General features: G+C 38.6%; 2 protein-coding genes across 4 annotated transcripts; one reads left to right on the top strand and one right to left on the bottom strand.

Annotated features, from left to right (window-relative positions):
• Positions 1 to 3,177: 3,177 nt before the first annotated feature.
• LOC112295334 (uncharacterized) lies at positions 3,178 to 9,684 on the top strand. Of its 3 annotated transcripts, none has more exons than XM_090244504.1 (12): positions 3,178 to 3,469; positions 3,638 to 4,213; positions 4,620 to 4,882; positions 5,291 to 5,386; positions 5,582 to 5,835; positions 6,122 to 6,524; positions 6,889 to 7,006; positions 7,278 to 7,433; positions 7,626 to 8,058; positions 8,207 to 8,332; positions 8,547 to 8,753; positions 8,887 to 9,684. In XM_090244504.1, the coding sequence occupies exons 3-12, from the start codon at positions 4,768 to 4,770 to the stop codon at positions 9,337 to 9,339; spliced, it is 2,361 nt and encodes a 786-aa protein (XP_090100630.1). In that variant the 5' UTR covers positions 3,178 to 3,469; positions 3,638 to 4,213; positions 4,620 to 4,767; the 3' UTR covers positions 9,340 to 9,684. The 3 variants fall into 3 exon arrangements, with proteins under 3 accessions (XP_090100630.1, XP_090100629.1, XP_090100631.1); XM_090244503.1 differs by having other exon boundaries at positions 3,225 to 3,469; positions 3,638 to 4,190; XM_090244505.1 differs by lacking the exon at positions 8,887 to 9,684 and having other exon boundaries at positions 3,225 to 3,469; positions 3,638 to 4,190; positions 8,207 to 8,359; positions 8,547 to 8,583.
• Positions 9,685 to 10,024: 340 nt separating this feature from the next.
• On the bottom strand, positions 10,025 to 16,294 carry LOC112295333 (cyclin-dependent kinase C-2). Its single transcript, XM_024546763.3, has 14 exons — positions 15,816 to 16,294; positions 15,190 to 15,271; positions 14,767 to 14,857; positions 14,398 to 14,540; positions 14,171 to 14,243; positions 13,911 to 14,034; positions 13,615 to 13,732; positions 12,799 to 12,938; positions 12,527 to 12,584; positions 12,165 to 12,235; positions 11,691 to 11,927; positions 11,214 to 11,489; positions 10,797 to 10,854; positions 10,025 to 10,578 (listed from the first exon to the last, which is right to left on the bottom strand). Exons 1-14 carry the CDS (start codon positions 15,926 to 15,928, stop codon positions 10,471 to 10,473), a joined length of 1,692 nt encoding a protein of 563 aa, XP_024402531.1. The 5' UTR covers positions 15,929 to 16,294; the 3' UTR covers positions 10,025 to 10,470.
• Positions 16,295 to 19,983: the final 3,689 nt, after the last annotated feature.

Raw genomic sequence — 19,983 nt, 5'->3', positions numbered from 1 at the left:
AAGAACTCTACAACTGGACGGTGTATAATGAAGGCTGGCTGGCTGGTGTGCGTACGATCCACGGAAGTTTTCTTGCATGATCCCTTTCCCTTTCCCTTTCCCTCCCCTTTCCCTCTAAGTTTAACGAGATCTGATTCAGTTCCCGAGTTCAGCGTCGGTGACACGATCCATCCGTCCACTCACTCACTCACTCCAGCCATTTCTTGTGGTGCTGGCGCTGCCGATGCCCCATCGTCGCTGCCCACACCACTGCTCCTCAATTGAACCAGTCCTCCTCCTCCTCCCTCATTTCCCTCATTCCCATGCTTCGATGAGAGGCAGTTGCTGTTGTTTTGTGTTGCTGTTGTGTTTTGTAAGCATTGCTTGGACTTCACTGATGAGGCATTTCAGCTGCTGCACTAATGATTCGCCCCTTTCATTTTTATTTTTTTTTATTTTTTTATTTTATTTTTTGTTAATATAGTTTTCTGCTTATCTTAGTGCCCAGCTCTCTTATCTGCCTGCCTTTGTACCCATTCTCGTTCTTCCTTGGTGTTCTATGACGTCCTTTATTTCTTGCTCTGTCTACTACTTGTGCATCAAAATCTTCACAACTACAACATGATGCCATTTCAACCATATAACCATAGCTACTTTGCATTCATAAGATTTATACAACACATCCATCTAATTCCACAAGAGATGTGTTCTTTGTAAGAATTGTTGTATAGATCATCAAATTGGAGCAAAATGACTAGTAGAACAATTTTGGAAGAAATTCATATGAACAATTATGTTATAGAAGAATTTGAGATTTACATCATCTTTATTTTTCTATTAAATTCATATATTTATCTATCTAATTTTAAAATAAAAATAAATAGGAAATAAATTAAGATCAAGTTTTGAAGATTTTCCACTCTATGCATCTGCCTAAATGTTACAATTTTCAACAAGTCTTCATCATAATAGAAGGTCCTTGATTGTAAACCAATGCAATATAGTTTGATAAGATAAGGTATGTCCACATAGATGTCTTCTAAGTTGTGAATCTTTTAATTGAAATAATTTTTGATAAAAAAAAATATCTTTATAAAATCCAATCCAATCTCTAATTTTTGTTAGATGTGATTTCTCATCTAACATATTGTGTTAAGAACTTGGATATGTTGTTTTCATATATTTATTTTCAAGGTTTTGTCATTGGTACATAAATTGAATATATGCCAAGTTTTATTACAAGATCCAAATGTTATGTTCATATATATTAAAAATACATTTGATTTGTTACAATCATTTCTTATGAATTTTGGCATTTTTAAGATTACACATGAGTGGATAAATAAATAAACAAGATATATCGATTTATATCAAGATAAGTTGGAAATATTATTATGTAGTTGAAGAGTCAATTTTGCCTAATCTCAACCAATCTTGAACTAAATTTTTTTAGCTTGTATCCCATTTATGATTAAAAACTAAAAATTTAATAAAAAATACAGCTGTCAATTACTTAAGGCATTAAGTTTTGTCATCACAAATTTATATCTAATAAGGAATTAGATGGTCATGTTACTCTTATAACCTATTTTGCTAGTTGCACCAACAATGTTTTTTTTTTTCTAAATGTATAATTCCAAAACATCTATATACCAAAGCATTACCATAGATATTACTTAAGTATTATGACATATAATATATATATATATATATATATATATATTTCTTAAAATTACTTATTGTGATGCAAATATGTAAATATAGTTTATTTTATTATATCTCATTATTTACAAGTAGGTTTATTATTAATCTTTGAATTAGAATAATTGAGTGAATCATAATTGAGGAGGAGATTTGAGTTTGCTTTAAAATTCTATTATCAGATTGGTGGTTATTATTTCTTCTAATTTTGGACAAAGTCCTCTTAGTTGTTTTTTTTCTTATAGATCATTCACTTATTACTAAATCTTGTTAGGTTCCTTCAAAGTTTTTTTAAGCTAAAAATTTAAAATAACTTCTCAATTAACATTAAGAAGGATTTTAGTGGATGTAACATGTGGAATACCCAATTTATTGATGTATTTCTATGAAATTTAAAAGTTTAGTTTGTCCCTTGTATTTTGTTATGTATGAAAAACATTATAATTGCAACCTTATTCAAGTAAGAAAAAAATATTATTTTCTATCTTACAAACTAACAAATTAGAATTCTTTGTGCAGTATACAAAACACTTTATTATCTTTATTTTTTTTAGTTTATTTGTTTTCTTTTTTGATAGATATGCATTTACTTTGTTATATTTTAGATATGATTGGTCAATGCTTCCACATATTCATTTATTTTGTTTTATTTTATTTGTATAGATTTCTTAGTTTACATATTTAAGTATAAATTTACGTGTTTTAAATTTATATAAATTCATAAAATAGCATTTAAGCTGAAGTCTCAGTAATCAAATACTTATTTTTTCTAACAAAGAACTATACCACTTTAAAAAGTATAATATGCCTAATTTTAAACTAATAGAATATTATTTTGAAATGTATATTATATGCCTAGTTCTTTGATAAGTACTTTACTTAAAAATTATCACACAATACAATTGTTAAAAAACATAATGATTATCAGCTCCAAAAAGATTATGTAGAAGTGGTTATTTCATTGTAGGTGTAATCAAGATGGGAATGTGATGTAGAACAATCAAGCTTGAACCATTGTTTTAAAGCTTTAATGTACACAAAACTCCTTTCCTAATCTTGAGTAAACTTTTTTCTATTCTTAAAAATAAAGAAAAAAATACATACATAAATGTGTATATATATATATATATATATATATAAGAAAATATTAAATAAACCCAAATTTTTACTAAATTTACACACCCATTCTAACCACCATGAAAAGAAAAGATAATGACCTCAATATTTATTTCTCCATTATTAAATTTGTAACAACTAACCACATTCATCATGATTACCATATTCTTCATCAAGCAGTAGGTCCATTTAGTAAAAGCATGGGTCTATTTAACATTCCTATATATATATATGCATACTTATGAAGCATAATAGTGCTTCTCTTGCAATTCACCACAACCTAGGATCAGAAAAGTGGAATTTCAAAAGTGAAATGCCAAAATGTGTGGTTGACACACCAATTTGCAGTTTGATTTTTTTCCTTTCGGACTGTGCCGTGCTTGGGAATTAGTAGGGTCTGTCCACCTTGTTTGTGCGTGCTGTGGTTTTAGGGTTTCTCTGAAGGACGTTGTTGTTTGAATTCCAGCTTGCCTGATTGAGTTTTTTTCCGGGAGCTTCCGTTTCGTTTTGTTAACCCTCGTTTCTTTTGTATACTAAGATTCTCAGGCTCGTCACATTTTGCTTCTTGTGCCGTTGCGTTAGATTGCTCGTTTTGTGTATCGCCACCTCCAATTTCAATTCTTCACGTCGATTTGCCTTGTTTCACCGTCTCAACGTTGTTGTTTTTGTTGTGGTAAGTTTTGAAAGGTCCAGGAATTGAAATAGAACGCCCCCGAGCTTCTCTTACTGAATTTCAAAGGAATTGTGCTACAGGCCTGTTTACTTGGAAGTTTTGTGAAGTTTAGAGCACTGAAAGTCATGCTGTGTGTGGAAGAATAATCGACAACTAGGAGCTGTGCAGATTTTGATTGAAGGCGTGTGGTATTTGAGGGAGGATGAAACGAATCAGTTACAAACTCCACTTGACGCAACAGATGACGCACAGTTAAGGAGTAGACATTTCCGAAATCATCTGCGATCTTCCTGGCTGCGAAATGTGTTGGATTTAGATACCTCATGTGACGATATTCTGCCCCCGCAGGAGTCATGTAATTTATAGCCTCTGGGCGGACTTGTGTTGTTCCCACATGATTAGGGGAAGCCATGACGATCGTGCTCTTGTTTCTGGCGCTCCTGATCTTCCCCTCGTCTCATCGTCGCGATGTCAATTCCCAATCGGAACTTCTCTTCCCGGAAAGCACTGCCAGGTATGACGGGGTTAATGTTGAGACGGAATCCGATCACCTTAATTCGGACTTGAGCGAGATGTTTTCTGAGGACGACGACCGGGCGATGCAATTGTTAAAACCAGGGGCCTATCATGATCGGCTGGAACTTAATCAGATGGTGCTAGAGAGGCTAGCTGCCATCGAGGAGCCGTTATCCTTCGTCTCTGTTGTTGGTCCTTATCATGGGTACCATCCCTTCTATTCTTAAGGTGTTTTGATCACCCCAAATTAGGAAATAATTTATCGCTCCGTGCACCTAATTATTCATGCTATTTCCTCTAATGCATACATGTGTTCCGGCTTACTCTTACATTCTGTCTGCGGACCCTGGAGTCTAAATCCTTTGATTCTCATACTTCATTATCATTAGGGATATACTGCATGACCACAGCCACGTTCACGAATTCTTGAAGTGGATTCTTTAGGGTTTGGTTTCAATTGAGAATTGTTCTTGCAAAGATAGATAGTGATAAGTGGCAAGTAACCATTTTCTTTCCTGCTATAATGATTTTATTTCTACAACTACTTGGAATATGTACTATGTTTCTTGTTTATCACATGGCTGTTTCATTCGTACAAATGAACCTAGTTTCTGGTGCTGGCATGTGATTGCAGTGGTAAGTCTTTCCTCCTCAATGTGCTGCTCAAGTCCACTCAGGGATTCACTGTTGGTGCTGTACCGGACATAGAGACACGAGGAATATGGATTCGAGTGGTACCTAAGAAGAAGTTGACCGGCGCAGATGGTTCTCGAATTGTGTTAATGGACACTGAAGGGTTCTATGGTGAAGATGCAACCCGGTCATATGATGCCCGCATCTTTGCTATGGCGACTCTTGTGAGCTCTCATCTTATTTATAATACACTTCGAACCATTGGTGAGTTACCCCTAATGGGATTAGTCCAGCTCAATTCTAAATAACTAAAGCAATTGAATTTCTAGTTTTAATTTCAATATTTATTTTATTTTCTTATATTTTAAAAATCAGTCTTATGCAACCCAATGGTTCCTTGAATGTCATGTTCATATCTAATTTTCTACATTTTTGTAACTCTTACGAAAGTCATCAAATTTTTGAGTTACCCGACATCTCTTATCAACCACGGTTATGATATGAAAGTTGTTTTGAAGGCAAAATGATTCCAATTTGACACATGTATGGTTATCATGTTTCCTTGCAAGAACCAATGAGGAAATGCATGATAGAGTTGTGATCACAGCAACTTGTGCTACCATTTCTATGTTGAGCGATTGTTTTCGTGAACTGTTGCTCGTTTGGTTGCAGGGGATGCACAATCAGTGAGTGCGTTGGCTGATTTAGCCAAAGAAGCACAAGTGTTCAATCTTCAAAATTGGCTGCATTCCGCGGAGGCTTCGTCTGGTGAATGTTTTCTCCAAGCTTGTCCTCTAGTCGAGGCTTCTTGTTGGGAGGCATTAAATTGATCTCGTGCATTTGTCGGAATCATATAATCTCCAATTCCAAAATGATAGGTCACCCTTAAAGAGTCATGTACCTGGCCATATGTCCTTCATGGAGTATCTGGAAATCGCTGACGACCATGTATTTCTAGTGCAGATCAGCAGCAATTCTCCTCGCCATCCAACATGGATCCTTTTCTCATCTTGAAAACACTTGACTTTCCCCCACTCACTTGGGTGGTCCAAGGGTTTGACATGGATATCCATGCACACAAGCCTATGGAATACCTTCATAAATATTTGGAGGCTCACGCCCACAGTGGTGACCTAACAATAGATACACTTTTTACTCAGGGAATTTCTTGTGTTCCTATGCGAACTCCGACAGATTTGAACAAATTGAGAGAAGAGGTAGTGATTATGATCTATTTGCTAGTTTTCTAAGCTGATTTTATTTGAATTTTGGTTTGATTTAATAAGTTCTTGGCCTTTGTCATGTTTGTAGGTGAAACTCACATAAAGGTTGCACATTTTGCTGTTGACAGTTTTGCATGTTTGTGTTGGTGAATAAAATTTCGTAGTTATTGAATACCTTAAATTGTACGTGGTAGCTTTCTACAAATCATCATTCTACTTGATCATGATGCAGAAAACCATTCTAGAGTGATTAATAATTCTGTTTTTTCTGAGTCTTCAGGTGGGAGGCGTAGGCTTAGCAGCGCATGCAGAACTCTATTCATATCTACACCCAGGCTACCTGGCAGATGCTAAGCGTTTGCGAACTGCAGTTTTTGGGAAGTTGAAGGCCAAAGGCGGTTTCAGTGGGAGTACTTTAGCCGGAGTCTTGCCTCTCCTAGTGCATTACGTTAATGAGGACTTTCCTTTGAATACCGAGCGGAAAATGCGGGATGTTTTGACGGATATTGTGATTGATGGTGCTTTTTCTGGCGGGGTTCAGTATTTCCAGATGTTAATGCAAAACCCCAAATTGCCACCTAGAGCTAGGGACATGTATGGGGAGACTAGGAAAAACGAGTGTAGTTTGCTGGTTTCTACAACCATTACTGCAAGAGAATTTGAAGATTTTATGTCTGTTGCAGGTAAGGCTAAGACCTTCGGCGACCTGTGTGTATCCAGACGGTTATGCATATTTGCGCAAGCATTACTTTGTCGGTGTCTATTGAGTTCTTTATTGGAAATGAATAAGTTTAACTTGATTTACTTAATGTTTTTCATCATTGGCATAATGTGACTTGACGATCAACCATAGTTATCATGTACTTTACTGTAATCGGAAGTCTAGGAATTAACTTAAGGGTCCATGTTGGATGGCGACGAGAATTGTCTCTGGCTTAAGACTCTCCGGCTGTCCAGTTCAAGGAAGATTTATACAACTTTGATTTTATATTGCTTCCTCATATGCCTAATGGACTAAGAGAACCAAGGGCTTCTTTCTTTTCGCAGAAAACAAGTCTATTGAGTACTGTAGGCAGCGTTGTGTGGGAGTTCCTACAGGACGAATAGGTCCAACTTGCATTGGACAACTTGGAACAAAAATTGGTCGAATGAAGCCTACATTTAGGTCTCACTTGAAACTCTGTCTATGTTTCGCTTCACGTATGAGAATTTTCAAGTGATGCAAGGCAAAGTGGCAGAAATTCTTCAGCTACATATTACTTCCAGCCTAGCATTATTTATTTTTGAAATTCCTGGTTTTAACATCAATTTGGAATCCACAGATTGCTTAAAAGTATGTAGTTGTTTTGCAGCGAACTTGATTGTTAACTTGGATTCTAGTATATTTCTTTTTTAAACTTCACAATAATGTTAATTGATGGTTTTTGATTAATCAGGGAGGAGAATGAGCGCCGTGTGAAACAAGTCTTAATGGAGCTGGGACAAGATCTGAGATTATCGGCTGTGAAAGAAATGGAACAGCTGCAGCTCCCAATGCGTGATGCGGATATACAGCGTTCCTGCAAGCAATGTCAAAATAGGTTTCTTCAAGGGTCCGTAAACAGATACTTTTTAATATTTAGTTCGTTGATTCGTTTGTACTTTGCATGATTTTAGTACATCGTCACATAGTTTTTTTTTTTTTTTTTTTTTTTTTTTTTTTTTTTTTTTTACTTGGATGAGATAAATTCGGAGATCGTGGCAGACTGATATTCGTCAGTAACCGGGAGTGTTCATTGTGTCAGTTATGAATCATTAGTGGGTCCTCATCGTGGGAGTAATTTGTACAACGAAGCACGCACACGTATCACATCTGCCATACAAATCATTTGCGACAAGATGTCGTTGATCAACGCTGGAAAGATCGAAACCCTCTTGAGCGATGCTAAAGAAGCCTATCAGGAAGCTTATGAGAATGCCATCCAGACAGGAATTTTGGGGGCAGATGGCGGTTACGATGATGGACAGCATCACGATGGTAACAAGCAGGAAAATGCACCTATTTTTCCCAAGAAGCTTCTTGAAGTTCACAAGGCGGCCATTAAAACTGGGCAGGAGGCTTTCGAAAAGTTTGTTAAGGCTGCAGGACTCCCATGGGTGGGCCCAGGAGATGTCCATTATGACTTTCACCTCTACACAAATTTGCAATTCTCCAAGAAACAGTACGAAAATCTCCGGGTATGATGTTATTCCTCATTTTGGATATGTTACTTCAATGCTTTTGCATTGATATGGTTATTTCCATTTGTCACTATTGATTTTTCGATTTATATATTCAATCTCCTTTTAAAAGAATGCTATACTCAATCATTTTGTAAATATGTAGGATGAGAATGAGAAGGAAATTTTGGCGTATGTTGCAATGCGGGTAGGAAGTTTGGCTTTGCTTTTCAAGGAAGCAGTGGCAAATATCACTCCCTTTCCGGAAAATGATGAAGTCCTTTCCGACAAGGTTAGTGCGTTTTCTTCTTGATGATTGGTGAGTAGAATGCCGAACTGTTAGTCTTGCGTTGTTGCTCGTTATTTTCATTTGAAATAATTGCAACAGATTGTTGAAAATTGCAGATCCTTCTTGTATATTGGGAGGTTTGGATACTTGGTAAATTATTAATCTGTGTTATATTTCATCGTTTCTGAAGAAGTTGTCGGTCACTTGTTCCTTGCAGATAGATCAGCTTGCAAAGAAGATTCTTGAGGAGTTTTCTACCACAGTGAAGGATTACACAACAGTCAATGGAGTGGATAAGAAAAGAAACGAGTTGACTGCTCAAATTCAGGATACGCACGCTCGTTTGCTCAAGAAGAATACTGCGTTGATGGCCGCGTTCTGCTACGATCCTCTTCAGGAAGCCTACAGAGAACTCCGTATGCAGGTTAGGTTCCCCCCTGCATTCCTAACTGATCATACTTCTATGTCAATGTGCTTCTGGGACGCAAATCCAGTGGTTCTTTTTTGGCTACTTCGTAGCATAACTAGTAATGATTATTTTTCGCTCAATGCTGTAGGATTGCGAGATGACCTACAACAACATATTTAGGACCCGGGCATGGTGGTCTCGAAAATGTCTCTGGCCTGGACCTCGTAATACATTCGGGTTCAAGTATGCTGCTTTCCAAGCTGCACAAAAGCACCTTAATAAAGCACAATTTGAGCCTCGCAAGGCAGGTCAAGCTGTTGGAATGGTCCTTAGCCCTGCAACTCGGAACAAGGTGATACAGTCTTGGGTTGAGAATGACTTGGCACGTTTTTCCACAACAGTTCTTGTTAACTTCAGTGCGCTGAGTGCTAACGTTGTGATTCTTTTAATTACAATTTCATGGCTATTTGGAGGGTTGGGTTTGAGCCGAGGCAGCAATAATAGCCCGACCAGAGAGCCTCACAGCTCGTTTTTGAAGCCATCTCCTTTCAAACAGGATGGCGCTTTCTACTCAAGAGCCCCAAATCGTAATTACCGCTAGATGCAGAATATCGCTCGAGGCACCTGGGGTTAATACTGTGTATGGTACCATTTCATGCAGCTTTCTTCTTGCAGGCACCCAGCATTACTGATTACATTCATTAATGTACTTGTACAGCTCTTCATGATATTTTAGTCGTGCCCTGAGCTCCCGAGATGCGGGGTTGCTACTGAATATCTCGTCTCAAGTGTAGCATACATTGTAGGAAAGTAAAGAAATTCTAGTGTGCGATTGTCGTACAGGTTAGATCTATCCGAGTTTGGCGTAGTTGTCAGTAATACGTAAAGCCATGATGCCTCTTTACCAGGTGTGTTCCTCTCCAATTTAATATTTTCCTTTTCTCAAGCGGTGAATGGAAATCTGCAAAATTAATTCTTTATCAAGAAAATGGGGGAATAACTCCATGAAGAAACTGGGTATGATTAGGACAGACAAGATGAGAGGTAGGACATGCAAGCCGTGGCTCCTGATCATTAACAAGTGGGCATACTACTGTTTTCTTGTCCTTACTCACGCGTAACAAACCCTGAACCTCCAACCTTGAAGTCGAAGTTTACGAAGATAGTAATGCTACCAATAACGAGCCTGCTTGTAAAACTAGTTGCTGAATGTTCTACATGGATTCCTAATAAGAAAATTTGAGAAACTAAATCCCTTGATTAATTATTAGCCACATTTTTTGTACTTGCGTTAAAAGTATTGACGTATTCAAAAAATACGATATTGTTTTTCATTGCATGTCTCCAAGTTACACTGCTTTTGAAATATCTAAGATTCTCGTTTAACCTGTTTGAGTTTATCATAATTGCAAAAAAAATTACGTAGCTGGCATTCAGCGTGAACTTGACGTCGCCGAAGCAAAATTCCTAAATAGAAAGGTCCAGAAAGGAGGAAAGAACCATAATCGGGTCAACTGCGACCGTACATGCATTGATTTTCAATACACGACTACCTAAACTCCACCCCAACTGCTAACTACGTAGCTGCGAGTCACTGTGCAAAACATATTTAGTTTACAAAGGGTTTCCCCAAAGCTCTCGTTTTTTTCCCTTTGGCTTCATTAGAACACCTAGGATAATAACAGAGTAAAGATCTACCAAAGATCAGCACGTCCCAAAATTTAGAGCAGAATTAACGCTGTTGCTGTCGATAGTCTGGTCGACGAGGAGACAGAGGTTGAAACCCAGAGTGAGATGCTCGAGCATAAGCTCCATCAATGTCTACATACTGTGCTGTTGGCTGCATCCACAAACATATGAGAAGACTAAGAACCAACACTCATGTCCTACCAAGTATCAGCAAGAGAAGCTTTCTGCGTATTGTGAGCTTGTATGGAAAAGTATCAATCCACAAGTGCAAATAGGTAATTAGCCTGAATTTAGGTTTGAATAGCGATCCGTAAACTTATAACTACGTCACAGCTCACGGTTATTCAAGACTGAGAAGAGAACAATTACCTGCTGCATGTAATGCTGACCACCATAAGCAGGAGGCTGTGGACCACCAGCCATGCCACTGTTTAAAAACCCAAATATATATCAGTGCACCATCTCGACAAAAACAATGAAATAAATTGCATCCACAGTAACCCCAAGTTACCAAAGCATAGGAGCAAATAGTGATAATATGTTTGCCCACACTGTTTGCCATATATGTACAAATACTAAAGATTCCAGTGACGAGCAAGGAGTATCCAAACATCCCTACAAGGGCAAATGCGCCGTGGTGTACATGCTGCCCTACTACATGTTAATTGTATCAGTTTCACTAGGGCGAACAATGTCGATGTCTAGAAATAAAATTCATCCTTCAATTCTCGTCAAACAATCTGCCAAACTGTATAAATTTAGTGTATGCATCTCCGAAGTACTTACCCAAACTGCTGTCCTCGACCACCAATTGGTGGACCTCGACCACCTCCATATGGACCAGCAGCATACGCACCTCCAGTGGGGCCACCATAAGGACCTCCCCTTCCGCCCTGGTGCCCCAAGTTAGGAGCTGTATATGCACTCGGCTGCGCAGGCCCTCCATAGACCCCTCCTGGTCCACCACGATTAGGTCCTCCATATCCAACGTTTTGATTGGGCCCTCCATGAGGAGGACGCCCTCCTCCAGGAACTCGGCCTTGATTATTACCCCCTTGAGCCCTGTCAAGTACAGCTGTTCAGAAGTGATCCACGAAAAGATAATACAAATACAGAATGAAGGTTCATGAAATTAAACTAGCATATCAGGACGGATGAATGTCACATTTGTGTTCACAATCAAATTACCATTTCCCCACTCCAAAACCGACGTCAGTTTGTGGAAGAAATGGATAGAAGTGGAACACTTGTGATCGATTGTACCTATTATAATTGCTGTGCTGATTGGGCATGCCAATTGCATGACTTGGAGGCCCCAAGTTGTGACCAGGTTGATGAGGACCAGGACGTAGAGGTTGTTGCTGAATCGGTGGCAGGCGTGTGTGAGGAGCTGGGTGATGTAAGACCTTCATGCGCTTTGCCTGCTCCTCTTGTTGTTGCCGCTGTTGCTGCCTTTTCTTCTTGGTCTGATATTCATGAGAAGCTTCATATTTCGGCAAACTGATACAATCACAGAAAAAGTCTTAATACATGTAGAAATCAATAAAGTTGACACCTACATCACATTAAGGCACTAGAATTAGTAACACATCTTGAACGGAACTACAATTCCGCAGTCAAGATGGCGAGCCTAGGATTAAATTTTCTATAAGGTCTAAGCTATCCGCATAAACACAAGGGTCAACAACTTCTGAGCATGAAAAAATATTCTAATGTCTAGACCCATGTCACAGTCACCTGCTTGGTTGGCATGGAAAAGGTTCAACCCAGAAGTATTCAGCATCCAACGCATCTTTAGCAGAAATTCGCTGCACAAAAAGTAATAATAATAAGTAATGATGCAGTTGAAAATAATGATACACAATTTTATATAGGTGACTGCAAACAATGAATATATATATATATATATATATATATGTTATTTTATTTTTATTTTTCATGACAACTAGTTGGAACTTAAACATTTGCTATCACCTGTGAAAAAGTGGATTATAAACCCATATGGCGCAAAAACAAACACTACGGTAACAAATTTGACTACAAAATGTTTGAACTAAAAGTTAAACAAGTAATGAGGCGTATCGCATGAACGTACTTACATGATCAGGATCCAATGTCAACATCCGCTCCAAGAGCTCAAGAGCATGTCTGTCAAAACTGCACGACAAATCAGAAAACTAATCAAAAGATGGCCACAGCGACACAAAACAAAAGACCACATGACTTCCCCTGATCAGGAAGCAGAAAACAACATATTAATATTTCAAGAAAAAATGTTATTGCACTCGCTGACCAAATGAATAGTACACTACGGACTCCACAAACCTACAGAAACTCGAAACGAAATGAAGGAAAACAGGGTAGTGCTCACTGCTTGAACACATCCTTCACACGACGTTTCATTAGTCTCTCAGGCTTGAATTGATTGTAGTAAGGCAACTGACTGACACGAGGCCAGTTGGTCTCATCAGGAGACCCACAAAGTTCGCAGATTTTTTGGAACTGTTCGCTCTGCAGCCAGCAAATGCATCGCATTAGAGACGAACAGAGAACCATTAGTTTCAACAATGAAAAAGCCCGAGGATCAGAACAAAGGATACTTAGTCAATTACCTATATAATAGAATAAATAAGTGCATGGAAAGTTGTCAAACTCACGAGACAATGAAAAAAGTAATGAGATTCAAGAAGTAACACTCAACCAGACTGTAACCAACAGGAAATAGCGTGATCAAAGCAAGAGCTCACAAATACAATCAGAAAAGGCAGCTACACACTAACGAGACAATGAAAAAAGTAATGAGATTCCACGGGGTAATAGTGAAACTAAGTTCCAGAATAAAGCGATACAGGCAAACGATCCAATGTTACATGCGTCATTTCATTCGACTTAACACCAGCGACAAGCCTCTTACAAACTAATTACATGAAAAGTAAAAACTATGACAAGGACATCTGATCATTCCACATCTTATAAAGTGTATGAATGTATTAACCCTCTACGTAGGTCAAATTTTGAGAATCCAGAACTAAACACATATATCGAGGAATCCAGATGCGACCATACAGCCCATGACGTTGAAATAGGATAACTTTACTCAGACCCAGAGCATCATCAGCGATCCACGTAAGCACACCGAAGTTCTGCGTAACTGAAGCAAAACAACGAGAAGGCTCCTTAATCACACCTCGTTCCTTCCGGGAAGGATGGGTTTTCCGTTAAGAAGCTCGGCAAAAATGCATCCCACTGACCACATGTCCACCGCTGGAGTGTACTTTGTGGAGCCCAACAACAGCTCAGGGGGCCTGAAACAGGAAGAAGTACTAGAAAGTCAACTGACTTGCTAGTAGTAGTCTGCTACACGCGGTAGCGCAATCTTCGCCAATGGACCGTCAGGAAATTAAATTTCTACACTCCAAACGAAGATACCTATAACCCTGCATGTTCCAGAAGTTCAATAAAAGAAGGACGTTGACGCCTTACCTATACCAAAGAGTAATGACCCGATTAGTTAATGGTTGACCATTCTGATCGTTGGAGAAAGACCTTGCAAGCCCGAAGTCGGCAAGCTTCAAAATGCCATTGTTGTCGATAAGAAGATTTGAACCTGGACAAGTTATCTCAGACGATTCACATGTCTCAGGGTACAGTAGTGGATCCCAACTCAATGTCAACAAAGAATGACAATTTATTATAAACCAGCAGAGCACATGTTTCAACTAAGAAGCTATCTGAGACAGTACCTTTGATATCCCTGTGAAGCACTTGGTTCACATGGCAGTAATGTAGACCTGTGAGAAGCTGCTTCATATAACACTGCATTATAGAAGACCATATTAAACCTCAAGATTGAGTCGAAAAAAATGATAAGGCAAAAGACAGAACAGAGAGAGAGAGAGCGGGAAGAAGGAAAAATGAAGAAAAGAGAAATACATCACCAGGAAGTAAGCAATTCATCTACACGAAGTACCTTGATTTGGGGAATAGAGAAGCGCATTCCAGGTCGATCTGCAAGACCAGTCAGATCATGGTCCATGTACTCGAACACCATGTAAATAGAACCTTTGAACTTACTCGCATCGCCTGGCTTGATGTTGTCCTCTTTCTCGGGTCCTGTTCACAAAAGAAGCCAACTGTTGCACAAAGAGAACATTTCACGCGCCACTTTCGACGCACAATTTCCCAGTTGACACCAGTTATACGTAATAATTGCAGCGTTCACGCCCAGAAGCAAGTGAGCACTGCAGGAAGTGCGTTCAGAGAAAAAAAACGATGGCTATTGACATGACTTTGGTGTAAACCTACACTACAACCATGACGTTAAATCATCATTGGCTACCTTTAGAGGTCACAATCTCCTTCAATTTAATGACATTCGCATGTTGCAACTTCTTCAGAATCTTGATTTCTCGAATGGCAGTGATTGGAAACTGCAAATGAAAACATAATTGAATCATTAAAATGCTTTCGAAGCTGCAACTACAAGAATTAAATGCTTAATTGCATGAAATGTAGGCTGCAAATAGCCAAGATAGAACCGAGCGCATCTTACACCATAAAATTTTGTAGCTACCCATTGTCCTCACTAACGCTATCATGATAAATTTCAAACAATGCTTCTAATCCTTCGACCGAAAGATTTCAGCGTCGCCACTCGTTGAGTAATAGCAATAGGATTATGAGTATCTTCAGAGCTCAGAAACCAATACAAAACCTCCACTACCTCCTTCTACAACCTTAAGTACGATAGAAATCGTCATACCCCTTCTTTCTCATTGTCCATACGAACTTTCTTCAGCGCAACAACTTCACCTGTCGATTTATCCTTTGCCATGTACACTTGCCTGCAAAAAGAAGTTTCCAGCTCAGTTTGCTGCAAATCATGCTCAACCGTTCAAGTCCAAACAACTCACCTTCTAAATACAAAGGAAAAACTTCCAAATCGTTCAATAAACAACAAACTGCGACAAACGTAAGACATCTACACGCTTCAAATCATGCACGAGATATCGCCATGAGTTTAACGTAATGCAGAAAAGAACTGGGCCAACCATTAACGTACTGACATTGTCTTGACAACACAAAAAAAATCTTCAAATCCCAACAAACTTTCTAAACACTTACGATTCCACTAATAACATCGACAGAAATGCAGAGCACAAGCTCGCCTTCTGGAAGTCCAATTTTAAAAATAAATAAACGAGTAAACCCACCAAATCGCCCCATCCGATCAAATTGAAAGCTGCAGGATGCAACTCTGTGGGACAGACTAAGCACAAACGATGACCTAATCCTTCCATCGGAAAACAAAACACCGAGGACAAGCAGCAATAATGGACTCAATAGTAAGAAGTGATCAACACCCGGGAACGAGCCGGGTCACCATACCCGTAAGTCCCCTCTCCAATCTGCTCAATCTTCTCATACACATCAACGCTCCGCGACCCCCATGTCGGAGTCTCGTCCAAATTCAGCTGCCCAGGCAAGGCGACCGCCATCATCGACTCTCACGGCAGAGTCACGGCCCTCGCGAGTACACCTCCGGCCCTCCCCTCCCTTAGCAAGCCTAGAACTCGTCACCGCATCGCGAACCCTATCGCTCAGAGCTCCGGTAAGCTCCTCTCGCTCGCAATGCTCGCGAAACCCTACAAAAACCTTGAAAATCCGCGACAAACGACACTAATCCTCGGTTCACCTGTGCCTACATAATCCGCGCGAATGTTGGGAAACGAAGCGAGAAATGGAAAGCATACAGCAACAAAACAAAATACGAGAATGGACATGAAATCATCGAGAGCTATGGTGTTAAATTTGGCTTCACCTCCCCTTCCCTCTCTCCCTCCCCTTCTCTCCCTTCTCTCCCTTTCCTTTCCTTCCCATCGAGGCGGCACCTTCACGAGGCGGGGCGAGCCGCTCCCCCTCGAACCCTTGGATGGACGAATTAGAAGACGAATTGATGAATAGATGAATGGTGGGTGGATGGATGGAATATAAATTGGAATATGGATTGATGGGTGGAATATGGATAGATGAAATGTGATGGATGGGTGAAATGTGGATGGATGAAAGGAGATGGATGGGTGGAATGTGGATGGATGAAATAAGATGGATGGGTGGAATGTGGATGGATGAAATGAGATGGATGGGTGGAATGTAGATGGATGGGTGGAATGTAGATGGATGAAATAAGATGGATGGGTGGAATGTGGATGGATGAAATGTGTATGGATGGGTAGAATGTAGATGGATGAAATGAGATGGATGGGTGGAATGTAGATGGATGAAATAAGATGGATGGGTGGAATGTGGATGGATGAAATGTGTATGGATGGGTAGAATGTAGATGGATGAAATGAGATGGATGGGTGGAATATAGATGGATGAAATGTGTATGGATGGGTAGAATGTAGATGGATGAAATGAGAAGGATGGGTGGAATGTAGATGGATGAAATGTGTATGGATGAGTAGAATATAGATGGATGAAATGAGATGGATGAAATGTGTATGGATGAGTAGAATATAGATGGATGAAATGAGATGGATGGGTGGAATGTGGATGGATGAAATGTATATGGATGGGTAGAATGTAGATAGATGGGTGGAATGTGGATGGATGAAATGTGTATGGATGGGTAGAATGTAGATAGATGGGTGGAATGTGGATGGATGAAATGTGTATGGATGGGTAGAATGTAGATGGATGAAATGAGATGGATGGGTGGAATATAGATGGATGAAATATATATGGATGGGTGGTGGATGAAATATGTATGGATGGGTGGTGGATGAAATATGTATGGATGGGTGTTTACGTCGCCCCTCCTATCTTCCTGTGTTGATGCAAGCGGGTGTGTGTATGTATGTGTGATGTGGACGGATGGAGCATGTTGTGCTTCCTGTTAGGTTACGAGAATTGAGTATATGGAGTTGAGTTACGAGAATTGAGCATATTGAGTTGGGTTACGAGAATTGAGCATATTGAGTTGAGTTATGAGAATTGAGCATATGGAGTTGGATTACAAGAATTGAGCATATGGAGTTGGATTACGAGAATTGAGCATATGGAGTTGGATTACGAGAATTGAGCATATGGAGTTGGGTTATCTGTTGGAGTGCTGGACGGAAGGATGTTTTGAGAGTGGTTCCATGACCCTCCTTAATGTCCACAACACTTCTACAAATAATACATTTCAATGTATCTTGATTAATTTTTGAAAACTAATACTACACTAGTGTAGAGGATCTTTGTTTTGTTTTGGGAGTATGATAAATAGTGATATAATCCAAATATTATGAAAGTCATTGAGGTATAATAAAGTGTAATATAATCTAAATATATGCATGGATGAATAATTGGATGGATGAAAATAAACATAGACAAAGATCTCTTGTTTCATAAAATATTAACAAATGGAGGATAAGAGAACCACTCATTTAGCCACTTGACCTCGTCAAAATTGGCAGAGTTCTTACAAAAACATTGTTGCATGTTATTGTTTATAATCTTGATTCATATATATATATATATATATATATATATGATTGTATAGTAATAAATACCAATATTGGAGCCTTTGCTTTGGAAAAAATATTTTAAAGTAAGTTACTAATGTTTGAAAATGTTAAGTACATATATAATCAACAATACAAGTAATATAACCAAGAATCATATCAAAATAAATAAACAAAGATATATATATATATATATATATATATATATATATATGTGTGTGTGTGTGTATTTTTATTTCATATATATATATATATATATATATACTAAAAACTCATAATAAAAAAGAAATAAAAAATCATATATAAATATAATAAAACATGTGGCTTTTTTATATCTTTCACTAATATTCATTGCTTAGCTATTAATAATCTTTAGAAAGGAGATTTTTTATAGATAGTAAAGTTATAGCATAACTTTTTGTATAATTATATAAAAAATAAATCAATGAAAAAATTTATAAACTAAGTAGGAGACGAAGGAGGGATGAGCAAAAAGAGGGATTGAGAATAGATGATTGTTTGTGGACTGATTGTCACGGACATACATATAATTACCTATATGAATAGATAAAAGTATGTAAAAGTAGATAAAAGTAGGTTAATTGTGTAATATCTTCTAGAGAAGCTTCTTAGAAGCTTCATAGACGCTGCTTTGACTTTATAGGAGTCTATAGTTGACTTTTAGGTTAGAAACTTGGTCAACAAGTTAGCCATGTGCCACACATGTTGGAAGCTTAAAGAACAAGCTAACTACGTGGTCCATCCATAGAAAACTTGCCTTGCAAGCAAAGGCATGTGGCCTAGAAAGTCAACATATATTGGAGGTCTTATAGAACATCGCCACGTGGCTTCTAGTTAGATAGTATATATAGAGGCAAGAGTGAAGCCCTCTTCACTCTTGTCAACTCCTTTCTTGCTTCTAGTCTAAGTTTCAAGGGTCTCTAGTTTTCTTGTATTTTGGCAATAGCCATTCCAGTTTCTTTCTTAATATACATATTTCTATTTTGTCCTATTTCTTTTTGAGAAAAGTCTCACTTACTCTTTAGCTTTCATCGAGTTCTTGTCCTTGACAGATTGACAAGAGTACACTTACAATATCAGAGCTTTGTCTTTTCTTGATTAAGAGTGGATTACCCCTTTTTCTTGATAAGACATAAGCGCATTAGAAGTTGCGGATTACCCTCTTTTAAACTGATATTGTTCTTAGTATTTTCTTTGTTATCAATTCCTCTCTTCTATTTGTTTTGAGCGTTATTAGACATCTTCTCTTTTCTAAGTGCTACTATGGCAGAGCTTGTTGAAATGAAGAGTGCAATGGCACAGATGCAAGAGCAATTGAGGGAGTTAATGCTTGCGATGCATCAACTCAATTTACCACCACAAGGAGCAACAAGAATGGTAGGAAGTGAAGATATAGAGATGATTGGGGCTGCTTCAACATCTACACCAAACCATGTCCCTTCTCCCAGAATGGAACACCCTTCGAGTGTTAGAGAACCGAGAGTTGCCTTGCCCGAGAAGTTTGATGGTACCAGATCCAAGTTTCGAGGATTCATCAATCAGGTCCAACTAGTAATTGAACTTCAACCCCAGAGCTATCCAACTCCAGGGTCACAAGTTAGATTCATTGGTACACTCCTTTCAGGTTCAGCATTGTCATGGTTTTCATCTTTTCTTGAACGACGAGATCCAATATTGGATAATCTGGAGGCTTTTTTGGCGGAGTTTCGATCCATGTTTGGAGAACATGATGCAATTCGTGTTGCAACCAACAAGATCCGTATTTTGCGACAAGGCAATCGATCAGTAACATTATATGCTTCGCAATTTCGACAACTTGCAACTGATATCAAGTGGGATGATGCCGCACTTGTGAGTCAATTTCTCTACGGATTACAATATGAGGTAAAGAAATTGATGCTTAATTTACCTGATCCTCAAACATTGAGTCAAGCAATTGACTTTGCTGTGAAGTGCGACAATCGACTTTTTGAATTTCGATCCGAGAGTCGTACAAGTGGGCCTCAACGTTACTACAATTC

Source organism: Physcomitrium patens, chromosome 18, assembly GCF_059467195.1.
Source record: "Physcomitrium patens ecotype Gransden chromosome 18, ASM5946719v1, whole genome shotgun sequence".
In the NCBI taxonomy this organism is placed as follows: domain Eukaryota; kingdom Viridiplantae; phylum Streptophyta; class Bryopsida; order Funariales; family Funariaceae; genus Physcomitrium; species Physcomitrium patens.
Note: the sequence above shows the minus strand (reverse complement) of the source record. Positions and strands in the feature narration are given on the sequence as shown.

Bases quoted from the DNA above. Each gene is read 5' to 3' on its own strand.
- LOC112295333 (XM_024546763.3), bottom strand. From the start codon at position 15,928: ATGATGGCGGTCGCCTTGCCTGGGCAGCTGAATTTGGACGAGACTCCG. The intron at 15,272-15,815 runs GTATGGTGACCC...TTCTTTTTGCAG, and splicing joins ATTGGAGAGGGGACTTACGG to GCAAGTGTACATGGCAAAGG. The intron at 10,855-11,213 runs GTAAGTACTTCG...GTTTTTAAACAG, and splicing joins GGTCGAGGACAGCAGTTTGG to TGGCATGGCTGGTGGTCCAC.
- LOC112295334 (XM_090244503.1), top strand. From the start codon at position 3,880: ATGACGATCGTGCTCTTGTTTCTGGCGCTCCTGATCTTCCCCTCGTCT. The intron at 7,007-7,277 runs GTCTCACTTGAA...TTGATTAATCAG, and splicing joins CGAATGAAGCCTACATTTAG to GGAGGAGAATGAGCGCCGTG. The intron at 7,434-7,625 runs GTCCGTAAACAG...TCATTGTGTCAG, and splicing joins CAAAATAGGTTTCTTCAAGG to TTATGAATCATTAGTGGGTC.